The sequence below is a fragment of the Lepisosteus platostomus genome, chromosome 17 (genome assembly GCF_059453375.1).
Source record: "Lepisosteus platostomus isolate fLepPlt1 chromosome 17, fLepPlt1.hap1, whole genome shotgun sequence".
Taxonomy (NCBI): Eukaryota; Metazoa; Chordata; class Actinopteri; order Semionotiformes; family Lepisosteidae; genus Lepisosteus; species Lepisosteus platostomus.
The window spans coordinates 9684212-9709777 of NC_142627.1; the positions used below are offsets into that span (position 1 = coordinate 9684212).

General features: G+C 42.0%; 1 protein-coding gene across 7 annotated transcripts in view; it reads right to left on the reverse strand.

The window, feature by feature from the left end:
* mymx (myomixer) overlaps positions 1–25566 on the reverse strand; it is a 52194-nt gene that overhangs the window by 2405 nt on the left and 24223 nt on the right. For 3 of the 7 annotated variants that reach the window (XM_088609621.1, XM_088609622.1, XM_088609620.1), the window contains exons 12-32: positions 23315–23457; positions 22887–22980; positions 22258–22407; positions 21240–21389; positions 20658–20914; positions 18972–19113; positions 17555–17749; positions 15584–15736; positions 13916–14133; positions 13348–13531; positions 12417–12575; positions 11710–12096; positions 10622–10741; positions 5653–7566; positions 4862–4996; positions 4343–4420; positions 3940–4026; positions 3342–3433; positions 3035–3120; positions 2666–2732; positions 1880–2088 (exon numbers count right to left, since the gene is read on the reverse strand). In XM_088609621.1, the coding sequence (XP_088465747.1) occupies positions 1880–2088; positions 2666–2732; positions 3035–3120; positions 3342–3433; positions 3940–4026; positions 4343–4420; positions 4862–4996; positions 5653–7566; positions 10622–10741; positions 11710–12096; positions 12417–12575; positions 13348–13531; positions 13916–14133; positions 15584–15736; positions 17555–17749; positions 18972–19113; positions 20658–20914; positions 21240–21389; positions 22258–22407; positions 22887–22980; positions 23315–23457 (5020 nt within the window). The remainder of the gene's footprint in view (positions 1–1879; positions 2089–2665; positions 2733–3034; positions 3121–3341; positions 3434–3939; positions 4027–4342; positions 4421–4861; positions 4997–5652; positions 7567–10621; positions 10742–11709; positions 12097–12416; positions 12576–13347; positions 13532–13915; positions 14134–15583; positions 15737–17554; positions 17750–18971; positions 19114–20657; positions 20915–21239; positions 21390–22257; positions 22408–22886; positions 22981–23314; positions 23458–25566) is intronic. The other 4 variants (XM_088609623.1, XM_088609624.1, XM_088609625.1 and 1 more) reach the window with 4 other exon arrangements.

Here is a 25566-nt window from a genome sequence, read left to right on the forward strand (position 1 = left end):
TGTGGCACAGATTCTTTCTGCTGTGTTTGCAAGCTGCACAAAAGCTCTTTGCAATAATAGTCACAAGATCAAGGACCCTCCTGTACTTGTCTGTCTCATGTTAGAGATGTATACTCTTCATGGAAGTATATATGAATTGATTATACAGTGCCTTGCGAAAGTATTCGGCCCCCTTGAACTTTTCAACCTTTTGCCACATTTCAGGCTTCAAACATAAAGATATAATTTTTTTATTTTATGTGAAGAATCACCAACAAGTGGGACACAATTGTGAAGTGGAACGAAATCTATTGGATTTTTGAAACTTTTTTAACTAATAAAAAAATGAAAAGTGGGGCGTGCAAAATTATTCGGCCCCTTTACTTTCAGTGCAGCAAACTCACTCCAGAAGTTCAGCGAGGATCTCTGAATGATCCAATGTTGTCCTAAATGACTGATGGTGATAAATAGAATCCACCTGTGTGTAATCAAGTCTCTGTATAAATGCACCTGCTCTGTGATAGTCTCAAGGTTCTGTTGAAAGCGCAGAGAGCATCATGAAGACCAAGGAAAACACCAGGCAGGTCCGTAATACTGTTGTGGAGAAGTTTAAAGCCGGATTTGGATACAAAAAGATTTCCCAAGCTTCAAACATCCCAAGGAGCACTGTGCAAGCGATCATCTTGAAATGGAAGGAGTATCAGACCACTGCAAATCTACCAAGACCTGGCCGTCCCTCTAAACTTTCAGCTCAGACAAGGAGAAGACTGATCAGAGATGCAGCCAAGAGGCCCATGATCACTCTGGATGAACTGCAGAGAACTACAGCTGAGGTGGGAGAGTCTGTCCATAGGACAACAATCAGTCTTACACTGCACAAATCTGGCCTTTATGGAAGAGTGGCAAGAAGAAAGCCATTTCTCAAAGATATCCATAAAAAGTCTCGTCTAAAGTTTGCCACAAGCCACCTGGGAGACACCCCAAACATGTGGAAGAAGGTGCTCTGGTCAGATGAAACCAAAATCGAACTTTTTGGCCACAATGCAAAACGATATGTTTGGCGTAAAAGCAACACAGCTCATCACCCTCAACACACCATCCCCACTGTCAAACATGGTGGTGGCAGCATCATGGTTTGGGCCTGCTTTTCTTCAGCAGGGACAGGGAAGATGGTTAAAATTGAGGGGAAGATGGATGCAGCCAAATACAGGACCATTCTGGATGAAAACCTGTTGGAGTCTGCAAAAGACCTGAAACTGGGACGGAGATTTATCTTCCAACAAGACAATGATCCCAAACATACAGCAAAATCTACAAAGGAATGGTTCACAAATAAACGTATCCAGGTGTTTGAATGGCCAAGTCAAAGTCCAGACCTGAATCCAATCGAGAATCTGTGGAAAGAGCTGAAAACTGCTGTTCACAAACGCTCTCCATCCAACCTCACTGAGCTCGAGCTGTTTTGCAAGGAAGAATGGGCAAGAATTTCAGTCTCTCGATGTGCAAAACTGATAGAGACATACCCCAAGCGACTTGCAGCTGTAATCGCAGCAAAAGGTGGCTCTACAAAGTATTAACGCAAGGGGGCCGAATAATTTTGCACGCCCCACTTTTCATTTTTTTATTAGTTAAAAAAGTTTCAAAAATCCAATAGATTTCGTTCCACTTCACAATTGTGTCCCACTTGTTGGTGATTCTTCACATAAAATAAAAAATGTATATCTTTATGTTTGAAGCCTGAAATGTGGCAAAAGGTTGAAAAGTTCAAGGGGGCCGAATACTTTCGCAAGGCACTGTACATGTATGTGAGGCATATAATGCAGTGCACAATTACCGCATATTAAATGTTCATGGAAGTTGCTAAAAAACTGAAGTGTCCCTCATTCTCTCCTGCTCTTACCACAGTGATCTGTGTCTGAAGACAAGGCCGGAAGCAGGTCCTCTGAGTTCCCATGGTGCTGCCTAGGAGGTTGGGGGTTGTCTCCCGTCAGAACTATGATCTCTTTAGATCTTGTGGTGGCCGGCTGACCGAGCCCCGAGAAATAGGAAGTGGTGTCACCCCCTTTTGGACAGTGGCATGTAGGGCTGCAGTGGCAGGAGCTACCAGAACTGTGAAAGGAAGAGGTGTTTCTGTCATTGAAACAGAAGAACTGCGCTAAACATCCAGACCGGTCTGCATCCAACAGCATTTACACTGTACCTTTGCAGCAATGATTTGAATTTCAAGAGTGATTCAGACAAATAATGATGAAGCCACACAGAGTATAATTTTTATGATTTTTTTTTTGTTTTAAATATTTTTGTACATCAATGTCTGATTGTCCATTCCTGTTTGGGACTTTACTGCCCTCTCATGGACATATGGCAAATCGCAGGTATATTTATAATATGATTCTTGATTACTTGTAAAAATTACATGTAATTTACTAACTTAATAATTACATGTAAAAATATAAAACACCCTGAAATAATGACAACTGTTGTGTATTACACAACATTGTGATTACAGAACAATGTATTGTAATTGTATTACACAACATTCTACATTCAACACTATTGTAGTGACATTTTATTCTGGTATATAAAGCATTTTAAGATTCTAAAGATTTATCATAATTGTGTTTTATAGTTTTAACATATTGCATGATGGTGCAATCTGTAAAGAGTGATATCATTCATGTCTTACTTCGTAGCTGAAAAGTCCTGCGCACAGTGCCCAAAAACAGATTGCGAGGAATTGATCTCTCTCAGCCCTGGGGAGAACAGCAAAATACACTCAGGATTCTCTTCACTGTTCTAAAGATTGTTCTTAATTCTACATTGTGTACAGCAAAATGAAAACTATTGAGGTACTTAGTATTGCTTGAAACAAAATAAGAGAAGGAAAAAGGGAGATGCATTTAATCCATTCAAGAAGAGTAAAAGGGGGAATCTGGACTGAGGGGAAAGGTAAGGAGTAAAGAGAGACTATTAATGTTAAAAGTGACATATTAAGAAGAGCACAGTTGTTCTGTGCGTGATCAGCTAAGCCTGGGTTTCTGTGTACGTCTAATACCTGTATTTGCTTGAATTTTCAGGATCCATTTCTTCATTAAAAATCGGGAAGATGCACTCAGGAGATATTCTGAGCCATCACGTAGCCTGCAAAGATGATTGATTCAGTCAGTTTCAGATAAGCGATCGAGTTGGTCCAGTTGTTGTGAAGTGTCACCTCGTTCCTGTATAAGGAACTGCTGATACGAACACAACACCGGGCTGACAAATGCGGACTGGAATCTGAACGCGCAGTGAAAGTTAGGCTGGAGTGGAGAAGAAAGCACAGGGTGGGAAAGTGGAGAAAACCTCTGTTTTCTGGTCCTCACCGGAGACTGAAGCAGTTGGCCTTTTTGGTGTACTCCGGAGCTGGAGCGCACTCAGCGCCAGTCAGGTTGAGGGGCAGTCCTGCCACGGTACTCTGCACAGGGCACAACAAAATAAAAGAGATCGAGTGTGACGAGCAGCTCTCCCTGCCCCTGCTGAAACTCAGTTTTGTACGCTTGCGGGCTGCGAGTGAGCGCAGTGTCAATCCTGTGACAGCAGAGTTCTGCACTGTCTAGATTTTAGAGGGGAGTGATGTCACTTCTCTAACTCGCTCAGTGCTCTGAGCCCTGTTACACAAACACAGTGATTTGTTCAGGAGCTCACTGGCTATCAATATTCCATTTTTCTCAGGTGAAACATTCAAAGATGGTCAGGTTACATGTCTTGCCAATCTCCTATGATCCTTATATCAGTAAATCCGCCTAACGTCGATAGATTTTTATTTGAGGATTTGCAGAAATCGTAAATCATTAGTTTAGAAAAGACTGGGCTTCAGCCAAAGTTATTGCTTGGCTTTTGCAGTGCCGTTTGCTGTGTCCTCTACAAAATAGCTCTATCCTTTGCTAACAAATACAGAGGCCCCTAGGAATCCCAGCTTACCTTCAGTGTGTCTTTTCTGTCTTGGTAGAAGCAGAGAGTCTGTTTAAACAGCACAGCATGATATGTGTTCCAGGCTCTGCACGCCGCCTGTGATGGTAAAACACAATAATCCCATTTTGAGCAAGGCTATCGCATAAACTTACAAAAATGTCTATGAATGCTTGAAAAGACAAAAGGTAGTGGCTCAAATACCTTGTTTATAAAAATGACTATTTATGATGGAAATAACGCGTCCTTAATAGTCTAAGTTTGCGATATGTGCTTTACTCAGCACTGGGGCTGAGTTTTGTTTTCAGTCCTTGACAAAGGTTAACCCTCCACCTCAAAGCAAGGTCTTCTCTCACACAGAGTTTCCTCTTGCCTGCGAGCGCTTGTGTTATTTCAGCAATCCCTCCCTTCTCACCTTCTTTCCTCCCAGTTGCAGCTTGTGCTTCCTCTCCAGTGTTCCTGCCATCGATTGAAATTCAGGATTCTTCCCGTTCTGGAAGCAGCACATATGAAACAGAAAGCACACAGTCTCACAAGCTCTGCCATATCTTCTGTGCCCAACATTGACATCACAATTAAGTAAAAGCCAATCGGTTCCAACAGCAGCTTTCACGGTGTGTTAAATCAGCAGCAGTACAAAACACAGAATAGTTTTCATTCTGCAAGAATGCAGGAAGGAAAAAAAAATGCTGTTTGAAAACTCTGCAAGATCCACATTGCCAGGTAAAAAGACTTTTTGTGTTGGCGTCTGTGTGGATATTTCAAAACGACAAGCAACTTACAACACCATTAAAATGAAGTAGAATCAGTAGAAGATAAACACTGAATTCTAGAATACTAGAACTTGATTTTGGAAGTTTGGAACAATGTGATGCTGATGCCTTCACAAACGGACGAGATGAAAAAAGAATCATGCTTATTGCTTTGGTCATACCACAGAGCTGCAGAGCCCTCCAGTGGTAGAAATGTGTCCCTGCTCAGCGTGGTCACACTCGGGACTCATGGAGGTTAGCTGGTTTCCATGACCCTCCAAGCCCATGTGAACTGACAGCAGGCTCACCGATTGGTCCTGTGGAGTGGTCAGATGTTCATGTGTGTTAAAGTCAAAACACGACACTGTTCTACTTAAAGCGCTTCTCCTTTTGTGGACACGTTTGCATCTCTGTTCATCAGTGTATAATAAACAACTTTTATTTGCTGTGTTTAGACTCATAATAAGCAAGGTACAAAATAAAAAACACCTGGGTTTCTGTAGGATTTCATTTTTTGAAATGATTACTGAAAGAGACAGGAGCTGAGAGAAATAGAGCAGAAATTCAGGATTTATATGGGCATAAGTAGTTACAGACTGCATCGCTAGTTTAACTTTAGATATGAGATATATTTTAAATTACAGTGTGCACTATTAGAGAAGAGGCTAAGGGTAATGCATAATGTTGTTTAGGAGATAATCGACCATACATACTTTATAATTGTTCTTATCATTTAATGTTTAAGTCTTTGTTATTCTCTGTTATGACTCTTTTTGATTTTGTTGCCAGGGTGTACTTGAATGTCAATGAGGCCTTAATGCAGGTGAATTACAGAAATGCTAACAGAGCTGTGGTTCCTTCGACACATCTGTGCCAACACCCTTCTCAGCAGCCCAATCTAGCTGCTACAGATCGGAATGAATCACCAGCCACAAAGTGTTAGTGTCAATGAGATAATAAATGTAGACCTCACCTTCAGACAACCTGTGTCCTCCACCTCCTCCTCCTCCTCCTCTCTATACTGGTAGATATACTTTTGCTGGTCCTCTACATCAGGCAGTTTCACCATATCAGAAGCTGTCTCATTAACCAGAGCTATCTGCTGGTCAGGCTGTTCCTGCTGAGGGAAAGCAGCCCAGGACTGCCTGTTGCCCCTGTCTGGGCTCTTCTCCCCAGCACTCTGCTCTTTACTGTAGCCAAGAAGGGTCTGAATGGAGGCTGGAAGCCTGAACTCAGCGACCAGCAGGTTGGGTGCCGAGGCAGTGATTAGTTTCCTGTATAACACATCCTGACCCCGAGAGTCTGATTCCTCCTCTCGCATGGAGGGTGAGCCTGTCAGTTCCTCCTTGTGGGTCTGGTACATGATGTCAGAGCAGATGCTCTGCCTGTAGCTGTTGGTTTTGTTCCAGATGTCCTCCAGCTCCTCCTCCTCTTCTTCAAACTGCTGGTGGTCGGGATGGATGACGCCCATGGCTTCCTCTCTGGCTCCTGCTCCTGCTCCAGCCTCACAGCCGCTTAGGTCACCATTACAAGCCACACCTTCTGCTTCTGCGAATGAATAAGGTCTCCCAACAGCTTTCCTCAGCAGGGAAACATCCGCTGCTTCCATGCGCTGTCTGGCACAGACCTTAATCCTTCCAATGTTGCAAGTACTTGAATCCACCAAGTCTTCCCTGTCCTTGATGACAGTGTTTTGGTCCTTGGCCACGTGGGGGGTTGCAATAGGGCTGATTCCAGAGATGTCTGTAATGCCTTGTTTCTTTATGAGCACCTGGCATGCATTGCCACCCGGGCAAAAGTTATACACAGGTTCGGAGTGGCAGTCACTGCCTTTGGGTTTATGGTGATTCTCCCCTTTGAGTATATCAGTCGTTTGGTTGGCACTACGTAGATTTTCAGGAGAGTCCAATGCAGATACCTGCTCCTCCCAATCATGTCCAGCCTTCTTAAGTAAATCACTGATTTGGCCCAACTTTATGTCTGATATGTCTCCACCAGAAATGGCCTGACTATTGGTTGCAGAGTCATATTCCTGTTTACGCTTCTCAGAAAGTTGGGGCAACACTGAGAGAGTGTCTAAACTAACCTTTCCGGAATTATGATTTCCTTTTATTACACTCTTTTCCACTTCTTGGCTGTGTGGTGAAGATTCTTCACCGAGTTTGGGTTTTAAACACGTCTGTTTGAAAGTGCTAAAGCCCAGACATCTTTCGGATATAGAATTCCTGCTGTACAGGCCATGACCGTCACTACTGCTTGAAAGGTCACCCGTCCTTTTCTGTTCCTGGGGAGCTATTGTAATAAGATCTGGGATGTTGCTAATGAGGCTCAAGTCCTTAGGCAGTTCAAAGCTCAGCACAGAACCCAGAGAGACATGTCTGCAATTGTTTTTGACATGTGGTGTGGAGCCATCTTTGTTTAGATGTGTGCTTCTTTTTGATGTCGAATGAGCAAAGTTTGAAGCACTAGTGCATTCTGCATCAATGTCCTTAACCAGTGGGTTTTTGACATAGTCAAGAACCTGTCCATTGACAGGACTGGGATCTGTGGACCCTTTTGTCCTCTCCTTTAGAGGCCACGTGTTGGTGTTATATGTGATTGGATTGTCCTCCAGCGGTCTGACGTCTGCCTGGCTGACACCCATGATCTTCTGGATGGTGTGTCGGCGAACATCTCTTTTCTTCTTCTTGTTTCTCCTCTTCAGGCTGCTGAAGAGGGAGTTAGAGGTGATCTTCGGCAGTGTGTGGAAAGAGACACTGCTGACCGAGCACATGGAGGAGGTGGAGGGTTGAGGTTGCTCCTTACTTGAGAGACCGGGCAAAGTAACGCTCTCGTATACAGGTGTCATAGCTTTGTGGCTGTCCTTGACATGCAGATAGGTACTTACCTAGAAAAGCAAAATAAAATAAGGTTAGATCAAGGACTCTTTGTGGTTCATGTGAACCTCACTGATGCATCGATTCTTTTGTTATCTGTGAAGCTCCATGCTCTCAGTAGCAAGCTCGCATTCCTTGGATTACTTAAACATTTCCATTGCTTTTTCTTACTGGTAACGTTGTCAAGGTGTGGAAACCTTTTAAAATCCCCTTTGAAGATGCACCCAGTACAATTTGCTCCAAAATCTGGATTTGCTAAAAAAAAAAATTGGCACTTACTCTTTTAAGTGCAGTGTGCAGTGCCAAATGTGGAGAAATGTTTATCAATTCAATGTGTTCTGTTTCTTACCAGTAAGAATTGCATGACATAAATTACTAAATTAACATGGACATTACCTATTTGCAGTGTTTTCTGCACTAAAAATAAAGTACTAGGTAAATGCCTCAAGACTTGCTATATGAGTACATTTACCAGTGTTTTATTGAAATCACATGGTGTATAAATGAGTTAATACACAGCTGTAATGGTTTGACCTTTAACCTGCATGACTAATCTCATGTTGCCACAGCGGCCCACATTCATAAATCATTTACAGCAGTCCTGGAATCTAATTTATAAGTTCACAGTACATTCGGTGCCACAACGGGCTTCCTCAAAAAGCCGTGCCAAGTCAAGCCCAGTTGTGCATGAAAGCATTTCAAAGTAAGACTTCATGGGAACTAAAGCATGAAGCTGCACTATATACCACTGTACCACAATGCATAAAATCAACATGGCCTTGACGTTAGCAGCAAGGTTGAAGAAGGAAAGTACTTCGATAATTACACTGCTCACAGATTCAGCAGTAGACTTGCTACTACATTGAGGGAGTGCCCTCTATCCTCTCCTATTATATTTTTCCTGTTGTGTCATTTGCTGAGCTCCCTTGCAGCATAAATACCCACTGAAAGCCGACAGAGAGGAAATCGCGGAAAGTCAGTTAGCCTTCTGCCTTAATGCCGTAGAAGCGGTCAGACATGAAACCACAGAGCAAAAGCCATTTCCTTTTAGCTTCACATTTCCTGGGGACAGTCTTTTTTAATTTAAATGAAAGAGGGAAATTAAAAGGAAGATGTGCATGTTCCATTCCAGTGGATATTGACATGTATTCCCAATCTAATGTTCTGGGATGTCTCAAAATTCATCCTTGGAGCTGGAACAAAATCACTGGATTGCACAGAAAACAGTACGTTTCGATGTCCTGAATGATCAGTTCTTGTCCTGTTCTACAAAGTCCATATGCCTTTGTATTACATGAACTTTAGAAAGTATCTATTTAAAATCAAAGCCCCCACAATATCATATATTACCTAGGTATCTTAATACAATTTTTTTCCCCACTGTTCATCAGTTTCACTGTTTATGTCCATACAGGTTATTTAACCATTTCAATTTACAAAGGCAAGGAGCAAACAATTGAAATATTTGCAAGGTATGTTGATGATGCACATCACAAGATAAAAGACCTCTTAGGGCTTAACATGAGTAGACAGTAATTATAAAATCGAAATCCCAGGGGACCTTTTCCAAAAGGCAGTATCTGTAAGAAGCTGCTTCGCTGAGAAAATGGAAACTGAATACATTTGAAACTCGTAGAATAACAGCATGATTTTTATCTCCCTGGAAATGTTCCAAAAAGCACAAAGGAATTTTGCTGGAATCGCCACTCAACATTTTCACATCTTTCAGTAAACAATTTCAAGCTTTGAAATTGTACTTTGTATTTTCTTTGGCTTCATATTATTAAATTCTCTTATTTAAGTGCAAATGTTGCCAGGCTGTATCATGGGCTGATCAAATATTTTTTTTTTCTTATTGAAATATCTTTTTCTTCTTTTTCCATTACCTGCTTGAAAGTGTTTGCAATCATTCTTTGCCAAGTTCATTTTTAAAAAGTGAATTTGCCTCTTGTGATCTCCACACAGTCTCTTGGCCACAGTATGTTTGCATTTCTACTTTACTTTAAATCAAATGTTTATTTAATCATTTAAGGGTATACCACATATTTACATTAATTTGCTGTTTCTCTCTTTAAATGTGATTTAGGCTGGCCATTGAACCAGACAGATGGGAATGGTATTAATTGAGACAGCCACAGAGAAGTGTGTTCGTTCTCATACAATAATTGTCCCACACCTTAGAGATTTGCAGCATCTCTAAGCAGTATAAAATCATAAAGGAACCAGACAGAAAATGGGAGATTTGACTCTTAAAATATGGCTCTCAGTTCCCTTTCCACCCAGAACACGAGAATCTGATTTCGTTTGTATAGTTTTTGCTCATGCTGTTGATGTGTGTGCCATTTTCAGTATAGATCATTGTAAAAGAATATATTGATAAAAAGACTTTCAGCTTTGTCATGAGAATACCCCCAAGAAATAATGTCAAACCATACATTTGATCCAATACAGAGTCACAGGGGAGCCAGAGCGTGTCCCAGCAAACCAAGAAATCAAGTGTTTATACATTATATACATTTGGCTTTTGCCCAAATAGCTTGGCTTTAACAACTTGGCCATTTGCACAAGGCAGGAGGAAACCCCTATAGAATGAGGTAAAGGGTTTGCTGCATTGATGGTAGCAGTGAGGATGGTGAAGATGCTCTTTAAGCAAAGCAGAGAATGCTGAGAAAGTCTGAAGATCAGTATTTCCGCTCCAGTGAGTAATGGTATAGTGGATAGTGGTATTATCATAGCCCTGAACATTCATTATGAACTCCTTTAAATACAGTGATGATCAGTATTCAAGTTTGAAGATGCTGCAAGCACAGATAGGCATTTATTTTACTCTGGCACATTACGCCTTTGTGACTGATGGCTGACCTGTTTGTTTTCTGCAAAAGAGGGGGGGGGGGAACATCCCCAGCTCCCACCGCAAATGATTCTTTGCATTAATTGAGCAGGCACACGTCTGAGCTGCACAAATCTGTGGTGCGTGTTAGTAAGACTTCAACTTCAAGCCCTTTGTTGTCATACAGCACCACCATGCATTCACAAACACAACATGCAGTTGTGCACGCCATTTACCTCTTCAGCACTTTGCTGATAAATCTTTTTCTTTCTCTTTAAACTACCAAAAGTATTTTCCAAAAGCCCCTGGCAGCGCTTCCAAAAGTTTTTACAGGCAGAGGACTGAGATTCAGATGGCTGAAGGAGAGGGAGAGAAGGAGAAAGCAAAAACAGTAGAAGGATGAAGGGTCATTTGAAAGGGGGGGAAAAAAGGATGTGAAAAATGTCAAATTTACAGGGTAAAAAAAACATAACTAGACACCAAACAGGAGATCCTGAACTCTCTTTAGGAACTTTTGCTTCTGCCAAGAAAGAGCAACCAAAAAGATGTGCTCACACTTTGTCCCACTTGTCTTGGGAAACGATCACCAGATTTGGAACTGCCAATCGTGTGTTTTCCATGTCTTTCATGCTGCAAAGCCTGCAGATGCACACGGGGAATGAGAAAGTGCAGGCAGGCTCCTCCAAACCTGCCCACCTTCACACCCTTGTCTAGTTTTAACACGTCACAGGCAGTACAGGCTTGTACTGTGGAGGTTCAGCAGCAATTGCAGAAGAAGGGGTTCCTTTTCCGGCAGCAGTCCGTGTCACAGGGGCCCCCTTCAGAATCCTGGTCACAGCTGGCTGGTGACATCATCCAGACTTGAACCTGCAGTGCCTGGATCATAGAGTCCTGCCCTTCCATTTCTAACTCCCAGGTTCAGTTGAACTCATGTCAAGTGCCCCATGAACTGTAGCACCTAATGGAGCATAATATCATCCGCAGCTGTTTTTTTCAGAATCAAAAATAATATTTTTAAGCCCAGTGCTTCAAACCAATGAAATTCTAAAATAAGAATGATGGTAGCCTTCAGGTGTCTGACTCTCTTTCCTATACAACTTAGAGTGAACAGAAAAAAAGAATTAGAAACTTTGCCTGCAAATTCCTGAATCCAATGGGTTTTCTGACAGTCTCCAGAGATTCAAACAGCACAAATGTAGAAGGAAAATTTGGTCATATGAGTATAGAAGAAAGCTTGTTCTCTTTTCGTGCATGTAATTCCTGCATGTTACGGTGCACATTGATGATGAAAACGTTCATCCTGCCCTGGGGCTGGGGAACTTACCCGGTGGACAGGCTCCTGGGTCTCCCCCTCTTCCACAGGGTCTTGAACCTGCAGCTGACTGTCCCCCTTTTTACCAAAACTGAGAATGAGGTTGACTGTGCCGCCCAGGGATGGGGCACTGGGCTCTTTCAGAACGAGGAAAGGAGATTCTGGGGAGTCTGCAGACAGCAGGCCCTGCGGAGCCCCGACAGGGGAGCTCACACCTTTCTTCTTCTGACCAATCTGAGCCATCACCTCATAGCAGGCCTCAGGCTGCTGCTCACTGACCGCGTCACCATGGATACTGGACCCATCAGGACCAGAGCAGGCCTCAAAGTCTGCTTGCCTCTGGCCTCCTTTGAAATGTGCCTTTGCTATTAGAGGCAGCTCTGACTGGGGCGAGGGGCTCTGCAGGAAGAACAAGAAAAAAAAATAGTACACTATATTAAAATCTAAAATGTTTTAAAATGTATTTTGTCATGTTGGCGGAAAAGTTTTGGTTAATATGCAAAAAGTAAGAAGGTATAGTTGTTCTGGTCTGAGGGACATGGGCCATATTTTTCAAATTCATTTTTACACTTTAAAGAGTCATTCTTTAAAAACTGATACAAATTACTGAGAAAATGGAACTTTTATTTCTTTTCTAATATTTGTGCCACTTTTGGACTTGTGGGAAATTAAAGGCAAGGAGAAAGAACACTTCATTATTCAATGTCATCCAGGCTTACCTGATGTTGCTGAGGTGAGCATATTGTAGCTTCTGAGTAAATGACATCACCCTTTGGCTCTTCTTTTCTTTTCCCACAACTCCTCTGGTGCTTCTGTGCCCTCCAGCGCACAAGAATCCATCCCAGCATGCTCCTCAGCTCCTCTGTTCTCTCTTTGATCTGCAGGGGAAGTCAATGCTTAATTATTTGCATTATTACTTCAAATTCCTTCATTATTTGCATCACTATTTTAAAAATATTTAGTTTTATTAGTTTTATTAAGTATATATTATACAATATTAAAACTTAAGGGATCATAGTTAATACCACTTACACATAATATGCTGTTTTCTCTACTTTTAGTGCAAACTTTCTTTTACAGTGATTAAAAGGATCAAATGTCATTGTTTTGACACTTATTCCTGAGAATAGATTAATTATTATATTACTTTATGATGGCCGGTGGTCTTTCAACCAGTCACTAACATACTTTCCCATTTTCATGTTCCCACTGCTTGGATCCCAGCGCTGGGTTTTGACACTGAGCATGTATGTCCTGACAGCCAGTGACATCAGACCCAGTATTGTGGAACCCAAGATAGCAGAATCAGGCCTTAGGAAACCTCAGCTACCTCACTCAAATAACCCAGATGACAGACACAGCACAGCAGGATCCCAGCCCCTGAAGCTGCAGAAACTGTTCATGATGTATTGTGAGAAATTCACCTCTATCTCATTGCCTGGAAGGGGGGCAGCCAGCAGGCCTGGGACCCCCAGGGGTTACTTTACTCCCACCGGAGGCCTTTTGTTTTCCTCACCTCCATGGCCACATGGGCGACATTCACAATATTGTGAAGTGCTTTACAAATCTGTAAAGCGCCGTATGACTAACTGTTGTGAAGGGCTCTGTAGCAAATGAAAGGCTGATATGATTGATTGAACCCCAACTTGCCATCTCAGTCAAATGGTGCTCTTCATCAATTAGCTTCTGTCCGGCAGCAGCCAGGTCATCAAACTCTGCAAACTTCTGCTCAATCTTCTTATCGAGCTCTGCTATGACAGGCATTTGATTGCCTTTCCCAGGGTGCACAGTGGTATCTGAGAAGATGCAGGCTCGGGTATCCTCTGTCCAGGAACTGCAAGAGGTAAAATGGAGTCTGTTGTGGATTTTGAGAAGACTCAAACTATCATAGATTGAAATGACCTGAGTTTCACCTTTTCTTACAAAGGAGCACATATCGGATAACCTAGTTATCTATAAGCGACATAACTTGATGATATTTCCTGTGCACAAAGAATGCACAGTATTCTAATATCGTAATCTTATCTTAGATTTATAAAAATGACATAATTTTTTTTATCCTTTCAACAAAATAAATAATGGATTGCTTAAATTGCATGCACCATGATAGATATCCTGTGGTTTGTTGTTATCTACCAAAGATTTATTGCAGGATGAGGTCATGATGGAGTCTTGAGTCAATAAAAGGAGCACATCAATCTTGTGGTCTGTCACTTACATCATCGCCAGGTAATTTCTGAAGAAGTCCTGCAGCTGCAGAAACTGGCGGAGCCTTGCTCTGTTTTCTGTAAGGCTCTTGCCCAGCTCTTCCCAGACATGCAGTGTCGATCGAACCTCTTCACCCAGGACCTGCATTTTCTCTGGGCACAGCTCCTCTAATTGAGCAGCCAGCTTCTCCATTTCATCTACTTCCTCCTTGATTATCTCGTAGTCAATCTGCAGAGTGAAAACATTGGAGAAGCATAAAAGAAAACCTCTCCTCACTTCCATCAGATTTTGCTGATGTCTTGCGTAGTGTGCTTTTATAATCTTCCACAAAGTATACACGTCCTAGGGTTTTAAACGGTACCTATTAAAAGGATTCAGATGCCTTAAAAATTTCTAGGCCTGTAACTGTTTGCTTTGACAGTTTTTTTAAGAGGAAAAATAATTAATTGCATTTAACACTCAATAAGAGAAAGCTTTACAATGCATTTTCAGGAACGTTCAGATATACAGTACATTGGATAGTTGCTCAATGACCGTGTTTCTATTTTTGTGTAGAAGATTAGGTCATTTTTGTTCTTTAATGGTATCGTATCCAGACAGCTGTGCGTGCATGTGATAAACATAATGTTGGCCCAAATATGACTCATACAGCGTACCCTCCCCCCTCTCCTCAAGCACACGCAAACTCACACGCACACACAATGAAATCCTTTGTGAATAATAAAATTATTCGCAATCTGTGTGGGATCATATGTTAGAGTTTACATCATGTAGCCCTAAACAAAAACCGAGACTGGCTCCGTCTAAGTTTGTGCCGAAATGTCTTTTTTGTCGTGAACTTGGAAATTTAATTGGGATCTCCACTGAAAAAGTACCAGAGTACAACAGGGTTGTTCCAAGGAATGAAAAACATTGCAGGGAGAAACACTGTCCTGAATTCCAAACTGTAGGTTTTACATGTTTATGTCTCGACAGACTATTTCTTAATTAAGTAGACTTGCATTTTACCCAAAATATTTTTGCACAGATTTGTGTACAGTATATGCAGTTGGCACTGAAAAAATGAATGAAAATCATAAAATGCAGAAAATTTCACAAATTCAAATCTAGTGCAGCATGCAGCTGAGCTGCAGTACTCTTTGGGTACTAAATACAAAGCCTTTAGTATGCGGGTGCTTTCTTTATCGGTGCTTTAGGATGTGTCATCATCCTAAACCGAGAAGAAGTACAAAGCGGAAAGAAACAAGTACAGTATGAAGGGCAAAGGAAAGAAAAGTGCCTGATTTGGAGTTAAAAATTGAGATTTTGAATGAGTTGATAGTGATCAGCTATTCATCAGAGCAAGTAATAGGATTATTCCATGCTTAAAAGAGTATTTTGTATACTGTATAGTACTATATTTGGTATATTACTGTTTTCATAATACTATAAACTACATACACATGCTATTACACTTATGATTAATTTTACCTGATCAAGGGAGGGGAATAGGAGGAGCTATGGGGGGTGTTCTGATTATATGTGATGTTGGGTATACATTCTATGTCAGGAACCTAACTACTATGTGAAAAGAGAGTCTACTGTATTTGATCATTTTGAGGGAGTGGAGGTCATCTACTAGCTTTAAAAGAAAAAAGCTTATTTTCTTGAAGTGAAAATGTGTGTATACTTCACGTACCTCCAGATCTTCCTGCTGGTCTTCCAAGTCTTCCAGCCCACACTGGTCAGGCTCACACTTCACTGCCATTTCTGTCTCCATCTCATGAATGTCCACGTGCAGCTCCAGACTTCTCGACAGTTTGCCATTAATCCTCACAGTGAGAGCTGAGTGCTGGGGGAAACATGAACTGAGCTTCTTAGCCTTTAGCCCCCCAGCTGTGGAGTTCTTCTTAACAGAGAAAAGGCATAGATCTTTGCATGGGATGATCCCTACCTGTTCTACGTTCTGTATAAAGGGCCTAAGTGCAGGTGGTACATAAGGGAATGTCTTCTTTCAGTAGCTCAGGTTGATCCTAATGAATGCGGTAGGGAGAAGATGTATGTAGAGAGTATTTGAAATAACTCACCTAGCTGAGGGAATGGCAGCCCAACTAGAAGGATAAGGCTGCCCAAACACCCCACTCAGTACTGCGAGAAATGAGCTAGGGAGCTGCTGCAAGGGTGTAGATGGAGTGGTGGGAGGGATGTGATAGAGATATGCAAAGGGCAGACCTGTGAGCTAGACTTACAGTATATATGTAGGTAAGTGGAAGTGTGAGAGATTAAGATCAAACCTTCCTCCTGTACCTCTGTTATAAAGGGCTTTTAGTAGAAGCATAATGTTCCTGCCTCTGGAGTACAGGACTCCTACTTTATATTCTAGCTGTTGCAGTAAATAAACTGACTAATGATTCATTCTGTACAGTCTGCAATTGGTGTTTAAAACACATGGAAAAATTTAAGCAATTAATCTTTTGCTGCAATTACAAGTGCGTAATCAGTTCACGAAAATATTCTTTATACAAACTAATTTTGCTTATGAAGTTGTGCCAGTCCTTGGATAACATTATCTAAATAGCATCCCTGTAATGGAAACCTTAAATGTCACAGGAGTATTAGCTTCATCTTCTGAGGTGTACATATTGCACTTTGAACTACTTGTAAACCGCAATTTCATCATCACATATTATGACATTTGAAATGTGCATCACAGTGATGGCTTTGCTGTTTGCAATATTACAGTGAGGATTAAACATTGGCAGTAGCCTTGTTTTCAGACCTTGGTTCTGAAGCGTGATTCTGTTTCATGTATATTAAGTAAATGACCATGCACCAGGGACAACTGAGCTCCAGATGTTCATGCAGCTGTGGAGAGTGAATACGTCCACATGCCACATCAGAGTACAGCTGGATGATGGCCAGAATGATCAAGCTGCTTTTGTGTTGTGTTTGTTTGCAATTCATGTAATTGGCCAAAATAATAACAACAATAACAAAGAAGTGAAAACAATGATGGCATCATAGTAATAAACATCAATATGCACTTGGCGTGTGATATTTCCAGCCACATAAGTCAAGGAAGGAAAACTACCACAAAGTAACCATCTAAACCTCCAGGTCACCCCTGCAGGTAAAATCTTCTAAACTGAAACATTACTTAATTCATTAAATAAAACCTAAAGAGTGCATAGGAGTCTGTGGTTTCCTTCATTGTATTTCACTGTAAGTACATAATTCTTAGTCTGTTTTCTGTTTTAAAATATACTGTAGGCTATTAAGTTCCCCCAGTTACCTGCTATTCAGAAGTTATATAACCATTACACTCCCTGCACTCCGTCGTGAAACGGAGCATGGAAACAAGCATGCCGATGGAAACAATTCTGCTAATCAAGCTGGTCTCCCCTCCTCACCACACACAACCAAAATGAACTTTAAACCACAAGACCTGTCTTCAATGCCCCAGGCCAACAGCCCGAACTGGACATTTCTGAGCCATGCTCCCTATTTCGGTGGTTCTTGGTCTGTTTCAGCCCAGTGGCTGAGGAATGCTGCCCACTGGTTTTGCAGTGGCACAGCCTGGATCTGAACTTGTAGTTTCCTCCCTGCAGACTTCAGCTCCCTGGAGCCCCACGAGCTGATGTTTTTCCTAAAGGGACATGTGTTGGCCTACCTGGCTCAGCAGCTCCTTGATTCCCTGGTCTTGGTTGCGGATGAGAGATCTGCCCCTCTCCCTCACTGTGTCATTGAGCATCTCCACTGCCTCTCTCAGCTCCTCCACAGGGTCTGCAATGCTGTCAATCAGCTGACTGGCTGGGTCCGAAAGCTGGAGCAGTGAGGAATTGGATCGCAGCTCACTGCCACGAACCTAAGAGATATCACCTTGTCACTTTTTGATGACATCACAACAGAAAGTTCTGGATTTTCTAATGCTACAGTACGTCCATTACACTTATTTTCTACCACTTTGCTGACAATAGCATATAGTGACAACAATAGTGATGACAGTACCATGGCTCAACTTAAAAGTAGGACAAAATACGGGCACTTTTTTATTTTTCCAGCATTTTGTATTTTACTTTTTACATCATGTTCCTCACTGTCTTTCAGTGGGTTTTGTTGGAATGTAGGCGAAAAAAGCACAAAACAAACAAATCAGACCCAGCAGGGCCAAAGGGGAAATGTTTTTGTGACTATGCAGATCACTGCTGTGGCAAAGTAGCATTTTTTCCTGGTATTGTCATGGTGTGAAATATCAGAATAATGTTAATAATATAAAAGTCATCTACAAAAAATTGACCTTGCGTCAAACCATGATTTAATTAGTGGTCCTGAGGTTTTTGAAGCTGTTTTATATCAGGAAAGAAGGCCAGCTTTAGTTTTTCATGCACAAATACAAACATTTCCAAACCAGAAGCCAGAACTTGTGAACCTTCCAGTCTGTTTATCCAGATAAAAATGAGCTCTTCTGGATATTTGTCCTTGAGGTAAAAAAAAAAACTACCACTCCACAAACCCAACTATGGAGTAAGAGCTGTTATTGCTTGAGTCTGTTACTGAGATAATAAACTGAGGGAACAGGTATCATGTCAAAAGTGTGAATGGCAGAAGTCATAAGTCTTGCCGCTTAAAACCAAATTAAATTTAAATGCAAATCTGTTTAAAATATTGCAGGAAGGTACAAACTTTTAGACTCTTTACCTTACATCTACTAATTATTGTGTCCTTTTAATAAACATAAATTAATTCAAAGTCATTAGACTTTTGTTGCATCTCATTATGTCCTCATGAAACACATACTAAAGCACCTTATGGTTTTTATTGATTACTTCTGGAATATAGACAATGAGAATGCTAAACTGTCCAAGTGTAACACACCAGTCTTGCTTCAGACTACTGGCAGGAACAAATCTAAAGGTACTGCAATACATATGTCTTACGAGTTGTTTTGCATTATTCAAGTGATTTCTCAAAGCCCCTCTGCTTATTCCTCAGTAAAGTAGCATGGTAACGTTTGGCAGCAGGGCCCCAGTGTATTTCATGTAGGGCGAGCTCATTGACGACTGAAGGCGACGTAACGCAGTATCCACCTGTTCATTGCAGTCCACGGAGCTCATTCTCTTGGGCTCCAGACATTCCTCCAGCTCCACTCTCTCCAGGAACTCCGTCAGCATGCGAGTATCCTGCAGCTCTGAGGTCTGCTGTTTCAGAGCTTCCTGTACACTCCGGTACCTGAGGAACAGACAAGGGCCCATAGCAATCCAGCAAGGGAAACAGGATTCCTGGAATTCCTGGAATTCATGGTATTTGATTCACAAGGCTTGAAAAAAGCGACAATTCATATTTTCACTCAACCAGAGGTAAAATTTGGCTCTGGTATAAATCAGCGCCCTCAGACCTGAATCACAGGTCTGTTACTGAAGGAGTGATTATTGTACAAGAAGAAATTCAACTATGACTCTGAGGACTTCTGGAAGGAACTGTTCCTGCATTGTTCAGTCAGAATTCATTAGCAATGTGTTACCCGTTTTCTAAATAGAGTGAAATTATGAGGAGACGTCTGCAGCACTTCAATGACAGAAGCCCAAGCAGTGACTGGAAAGCCCCTGGAATCCTGTTGAAGCTTTAAAAAAAGCATCCAGACAGAAGGTCTATGCTTGGAGATCTGACATTTGTAATGCAGAAAAAAGAAAGCTTACAACAATCATCCCTTGCTCACAGACCCAGACTACAAGATGCGTGTTAAGAAGGAACTATTAACTTACTAAGAGCTCACATGTTTTTGTCATTTGCAAGTATAAGTTATACCTGTATGGGTTTATTCTCAGAAGGCATGAAAAAAGAGACAGAGAAGTCCTCCGTGGAAATTTATAAATTAAACCTTTTCCATTTCTTTATTTTCTTTGGTAGGCTTGCTGTCTTTAACAGAGTCAGTGTTGTGTTTATAGACATAGGTACATCTAATAAAGCTGCCCACATCATATAGTTTTACAAGGAGTCCAGTGCAGCTTTACTTTGCAAGAAGGAAATCTCTCCGACCAAACCCAAGTCTGTGATTTCAAACACATAAAATGTGGAACACTGAATCCATTGAATATAAAATGTATTTGTGGGAGCGATAAAGGTCATTTCAGACCACTACAGCAATTTCAGTTGAGGAACTGAACAGCCTGCTGCAACGCAAAAGGTTTTAGGTTTCAGGAGTGTGGATGATCAATGCGTTAGTCAACCAATGCAGAGAGACACAGCATCCATTCAAAACATAAACTGGGAGAAATAAAAGCATGCCAGAAAAACCTAAAAATTAGGATCTAAATTGCCAAAGCGGTAATTGCTGAAATGTGTTTTTGTACGTTTTACAGTATCCACTCTTCTTTTTTCACAAGTGTCCTGAAAATACCTCAGATGTTAATAAAACAGACTCTGGCCCCAGAAGATTATTTGCAGGAATGTATCTTAAAACCTGGCACTCAGACAGTCTGTGAATGGCTGAAGAACTGCCACCTTTCACAAGTTCAGCTCAAAACACAACAGGATTCCACTGCAATGGCAAAATATTATTCTTTGAAAGGAGTGTTTTGAATCCATTTTTTAAGGTGTTATTTCACCTGCATTTGTCAGCGTTCCCTAACCTCCCACTTTTTGACCGACACACAGAGAATAACTTGAAAAGGTTTGCAGCTGAACCGACGCATCTCCGCCTGACTTTGATTGAGCTCGTTAGCCTCTTCTTGCTCTCGTGTTGCACCCCAGGGAGCCTGGGAGAGAAAACCTACTTCTCCTCCACCTCGTCCATCCTGCGCGCCAGCTGCTGGGTATGGACGTGCCTCCTGCCACTCAGCTTGTCCACCTCCTGCCGCAGGACCCTGAGTTCCAGGCCTCTGGAGGCCACCTCTCTCTCCAGAAGGCTGCTCTCCCTCTCTGCAGCTGACACGGACTCGGGATCTCCCTCCAGGGAGGACTGCCGGATGGACGACTCCACCGTCTGCAGCCAGGCCTCCAAGCTGCTCAGGTCCTTCAGGACTTTCTGCGCCTGCCCATGACGCATGAAGAAGTGCAGACAAAAAGATGGACATGCTCTCGGTCAGCAACGAGAAAGAAAACTGAATGATACACTTGGGCCAAACTATGTATGGGAAACGGAAAGAAAATGGACAGAAAACGTAAGCTCTGCATACTTTCTGAAACTCTGAAATCACCAGACATAGCCAGTAAGACAATTGTGTTTCAAAGTCAGTCATTATTTTATGATAAAAGTGGCATTTCTGTGATGAAATAGCTAGAGTACAGTTTCTATTCCACACTAGCAAAAGCTTGCTTTTCTGACAGGGAGAAAGGTCCCTTTCCTCAGGCTGCACCTTTAAGTCCAGTTTCTCTGATTCCTGGAGCACCACGGCATTCTTCTGGTGTCTCTTCTTCAGCTCCTCCCAGAGCACGTCCAGCTGGCCCAGGAACTCTTCAATCTTTGCACTGCCTGGGTGCTGTGCTCGCACAAGGCTCCTTCCCTCCTATATGTAAGTCAACACATGGTTCACTACACATACACACAACACATATAGAATTATTTCTTATATGGGATTATCAATTTCCTTTCAGTTTAGAATTGACAGTGACAGTTGTCAACCAGCTTGATGTTGTGACCGTCGCGGTTCCGCGCGGGCTCGTGCCCTTGCCGCTCCACCCTGCCGGTTCGTCCCGCAACATCCGGGAGCGAACCCCGGTCTCCGGTGTAACGCAGCAGGGAACCAGCCGAGTGAGCTAAAAGAGACCTCCCTCAGCCCAGGTGGCTGAGGTCCCTGCGACGCGCAGGGAGGGCGATGACGTCACCGTGCCCAAACTAGCTCCACTACAACGTTACTAAGACGAGCATCGCGGCACCACATTGGGTATTCAGGCCTGTGAAAAGTGCAGGGTAGCCCCCTGTGTTTCGCACTTTGAACCCTGTAGTGCTAGCAGAAGAATTCACTTCAGGTGGAAGAGTCACAGGGGTCGCTGCTGTGCAGCAGGCCGGGGAAAACTCAAGGCTGGCCAGCCATCTACTGTATGTAGTCCTGTGTAAGACCGCTGATGGCTGACGTACAGGGCTCAGGCATAACTCTGAATGAGTGACTTTACTGGCTAAGGCGCTTGGGAGCCCCCATGAAACTTTGTTCCATTCCTACCCTTATTAAATTCATTAAGCTTTACTGGTAGTTAAGCATAAAAGTAGACCTTTCTGTTGCACTAAATAAGCTCTTGTAGCTTGGAGGTATGGAAATATTTCTGAGCACCTCTCGGATTACCAAGTTTACATGAAGAACAAATTCTTGTTTGACAGAATGATGCACAAAAAAACAACGGTGATTTCTGGCCCTCAGCATGTGGCCGAGCACATACCTTCTGGACCACCTCAATTCTTGCCCTGTTTGACAGGATGTCCTCTTCCAGGGCGGCCTGGCACCTCCTGGCCTCCTCAAAGCCATCGGGACCGACAGCGCAGCAGAGCTGGGTTGCCATAGCAACATTGTCCTTCAGCCATGACAGAGTCTTCATAGGAAAAGAATGGAACAAAAGATGAAACTTACAGCCACGCTCCATAAGAAACAGGTTACCACAAGAAAGAACAAAATACGCAAAATTTAATTTCCACAGCTTTTTCAGTAATCGGTTATGGGTCTATTATTGCAATTAATTATTACTTAATTTAATTAAATTGTAGAATATTACTCATGCCATTAAAAAAAGAACATACAGACAACTGACAGAGAGCTATGAGGCAAAGACTATGCCTGGACATCAGGAAAATGTATTTTGGTTCATTTTATTTTATGTGGACAAGTCCTGTCTCACTGTCTCACTGGGCCTCTTAAATGCAGGTTTTGATGTAAATATCAATTAAAAAACATTAATGAGATCAATTTCCCACAATCGTTCTCTACGATTCTCTACGTCATTAATGAGTGAAAAGAAGCCTAGATCCCAGGCGTGAAATATAGCTACAGTATGTACAGTGGCACACTAATTACCTTATCTGCAGAAACCGTGAATTTCTGTAACTGGACTTGGAGTTGTGAGTTTCCACGTGAGAAGGCAGTGTGGGACTCAGTCTTATGTTTCTTACTGTAAAGTACAAATATTAGTTATGTACAAACAGAGAATGACATTCAATCAACAAACCAATCAATCAATCAAAATATTTTAATGGATTTTATTGACTTTGCAATTGTTGGCTTTCAACATGATTGACCCCATTTTATATTAAAAATGTCACAGTATGTTGATTTAAGGCGTGCTTTAAATATTAGACAGTATAAATTAAAATGAAAGAAAGATGTTTTTCTGCAAGAAGAGATGTTTTTGATTTGCTTGATACGCTGTACAGTAAGTAGGTGTTATTGTTTATTTTCACATTTCCCTTGTGTGATCTAGAAATGCAACATGATGGCGAATCTACCTGTCTTCATCTGCTTGGCTCCTCCCACTGACATCATGTGAGTGGCAGGGATTAATTCCTGTTTCTGTGGTAGGGCTCTTTGAAGAGTGGTCTTCAACTTGGCTGCTTATTAATGTCCTGACACCCTCAGGCTCTCTAATGCTCTGTGAATGAAAAAAGTATAACAATTTGACCAGATAATGAAATGAATTCTGTTAAACAGAACAGAAGATTTCTGTTAAATCTTTAAATAATAAAAACACCATCTTTTGTGCAGATCAGATGTAATCCTAATTTGAGTGATATACTGTCTCTGATTTTTCAACTTTTTTCTGATAAGCTTCTTTAATCAGCTACCAAATTACCACGAAAGAGACAAGCAATCATATCACCCACAAGCAAACCAAACCCACATATTTAAGGTTACATTGGCATCTTAAGGCTATAGTTGAAGGAGCAGAGAAATGTGCTGAAACTGATAGGCTTGAAAACCATTACATTCTGTCTAGAAAAACCACAGAAACCAGCAAGGTGCCACGTGTGCTAAACTGGACTTAAAACACAACATAACATTTCTGATGCATTTTGAGATGCTACAAACTGGATGTATATGTATACTTGACATATACATCCATATAACTGAACAAAAGTGTTTTTCTTGAAATATCTGCTGTATTGAAGTTCCCAGTAGCGTACCAGTGAGAAGTATAAAGCAGTGTGCTTGTGTATACTGAGTGTAAAGCAGTGTATTGCTTCAGTGCTCTTACTGTATGAAATGATGATAGTTTGTATCTGGGCTTCTGTTGTGTCTGGCTTTCAGCAGTGCTGTATCTGACACAAGTGTATCACTGTCACTTTGTGGCTGGAGATTTCCTCTGAGAGAGTGTGGCTGGGGGGACTGAGATAGCACACTGTCCCAGCAAGGGCAGACAGATGGAATCCAAGGGTCTAGTGAGCATTAGCTCATGATCATTAAAGACTTGAGGTTGAAAGACTGAAGAGCAGGGATCTACAATATAATTTGTACTGCATGCAGATCTTCACATATTCAGGGGCCTGACCCTCTCACTACCAGGAGGATATTAGTGGTTATACGGTTTGCCTGATTCGCACTAAGGGTAACTGTTTAGCAGTATCCACTACCTGGCTCTTTCTGTGCTGGATAATGTATTAAAAACAAAATCAGGCACCGGGGCTTCTCACTTTAATAATTGCAAGGGTCATGTCATGCAAAGGCTAGCCAGGGGTTTTCACCAGTGCTAACAAGCATTCCAGTGCTGTTTTGTCTATGACAAAGTTCTCAGATCCAGAGCCTCATTCCATGTGGGAAGAAGTTAAGCCAGGCCATGCCATCCAGTCTGCTGCTTTTGCTTCAGTGTAGGATGATCTCTCAGACCCAGCCTGCAGGTGTGTTCATTAAACTGCAACTTTTACACCAATCACCAAGGGAGGTTGAGGTTGTTTTACTCGTCTGTGCTGTCTACAACCAGTACGTCTCAACCTTGCACTGCTGTTTCTCTTTCCATAGTGTTTCACAGCCTGTGCTGAGACTCTACAGGGTTCCACCACACAGGCTGAGTCTCAACAGGGCCAGACAGATTGAAGCAGAGGTGCAAGGTCACCTGGCACTCCCAGCTTTGAATCCAGCTCCCTCTGCTTTCTCACCATTATCGAAAGACAGGGCATAGGTTTTGTCAAGAGCAAACCTTGTATGGCAGGCTGAACCTTTAGAGTTTGGAATACAGCAACACTGAAAACGTGTGACTCTGCCTTCAGGTGAGTACACGTGTTGTAGGCTGAACTTTGACCACAGTCGCTACCTAAACTCTAGCACTCTCATGCTGGTGAATCTCTCGATGTACAATTCAGTCTCTATCTGTCCAAGATGTTACTGGTTATAAAAATTCAAGTTCAGCTGTTGAAAGCACAGATGAAGAGCTTTGGTAAAGGTTTGATTCCTGTAAAGTGGATGAGTCCATCCACCTGAACATTGTAAAATGCCAAACTGAGCTTAAGTGACCCTTATACAGTATGCATATGATGAGAATTCCCTTCCTCCTGTTCAAACGTTGGTTATTGCCTTTCGTTGGATGTCCAAGAAAGACTTTAATTACCCATAGAATGGAAGACATTCATTGGCAAGGTATCATAATGAAAAACTGCCGTGAAGTGAAAAGCAAAAGACCAAATTGTTCATTGGAAATAAAAAGCACCATGTTGAGACATTAAACAACAATTAATCACAGGAAACTATGTACTACAATAGACTGAGA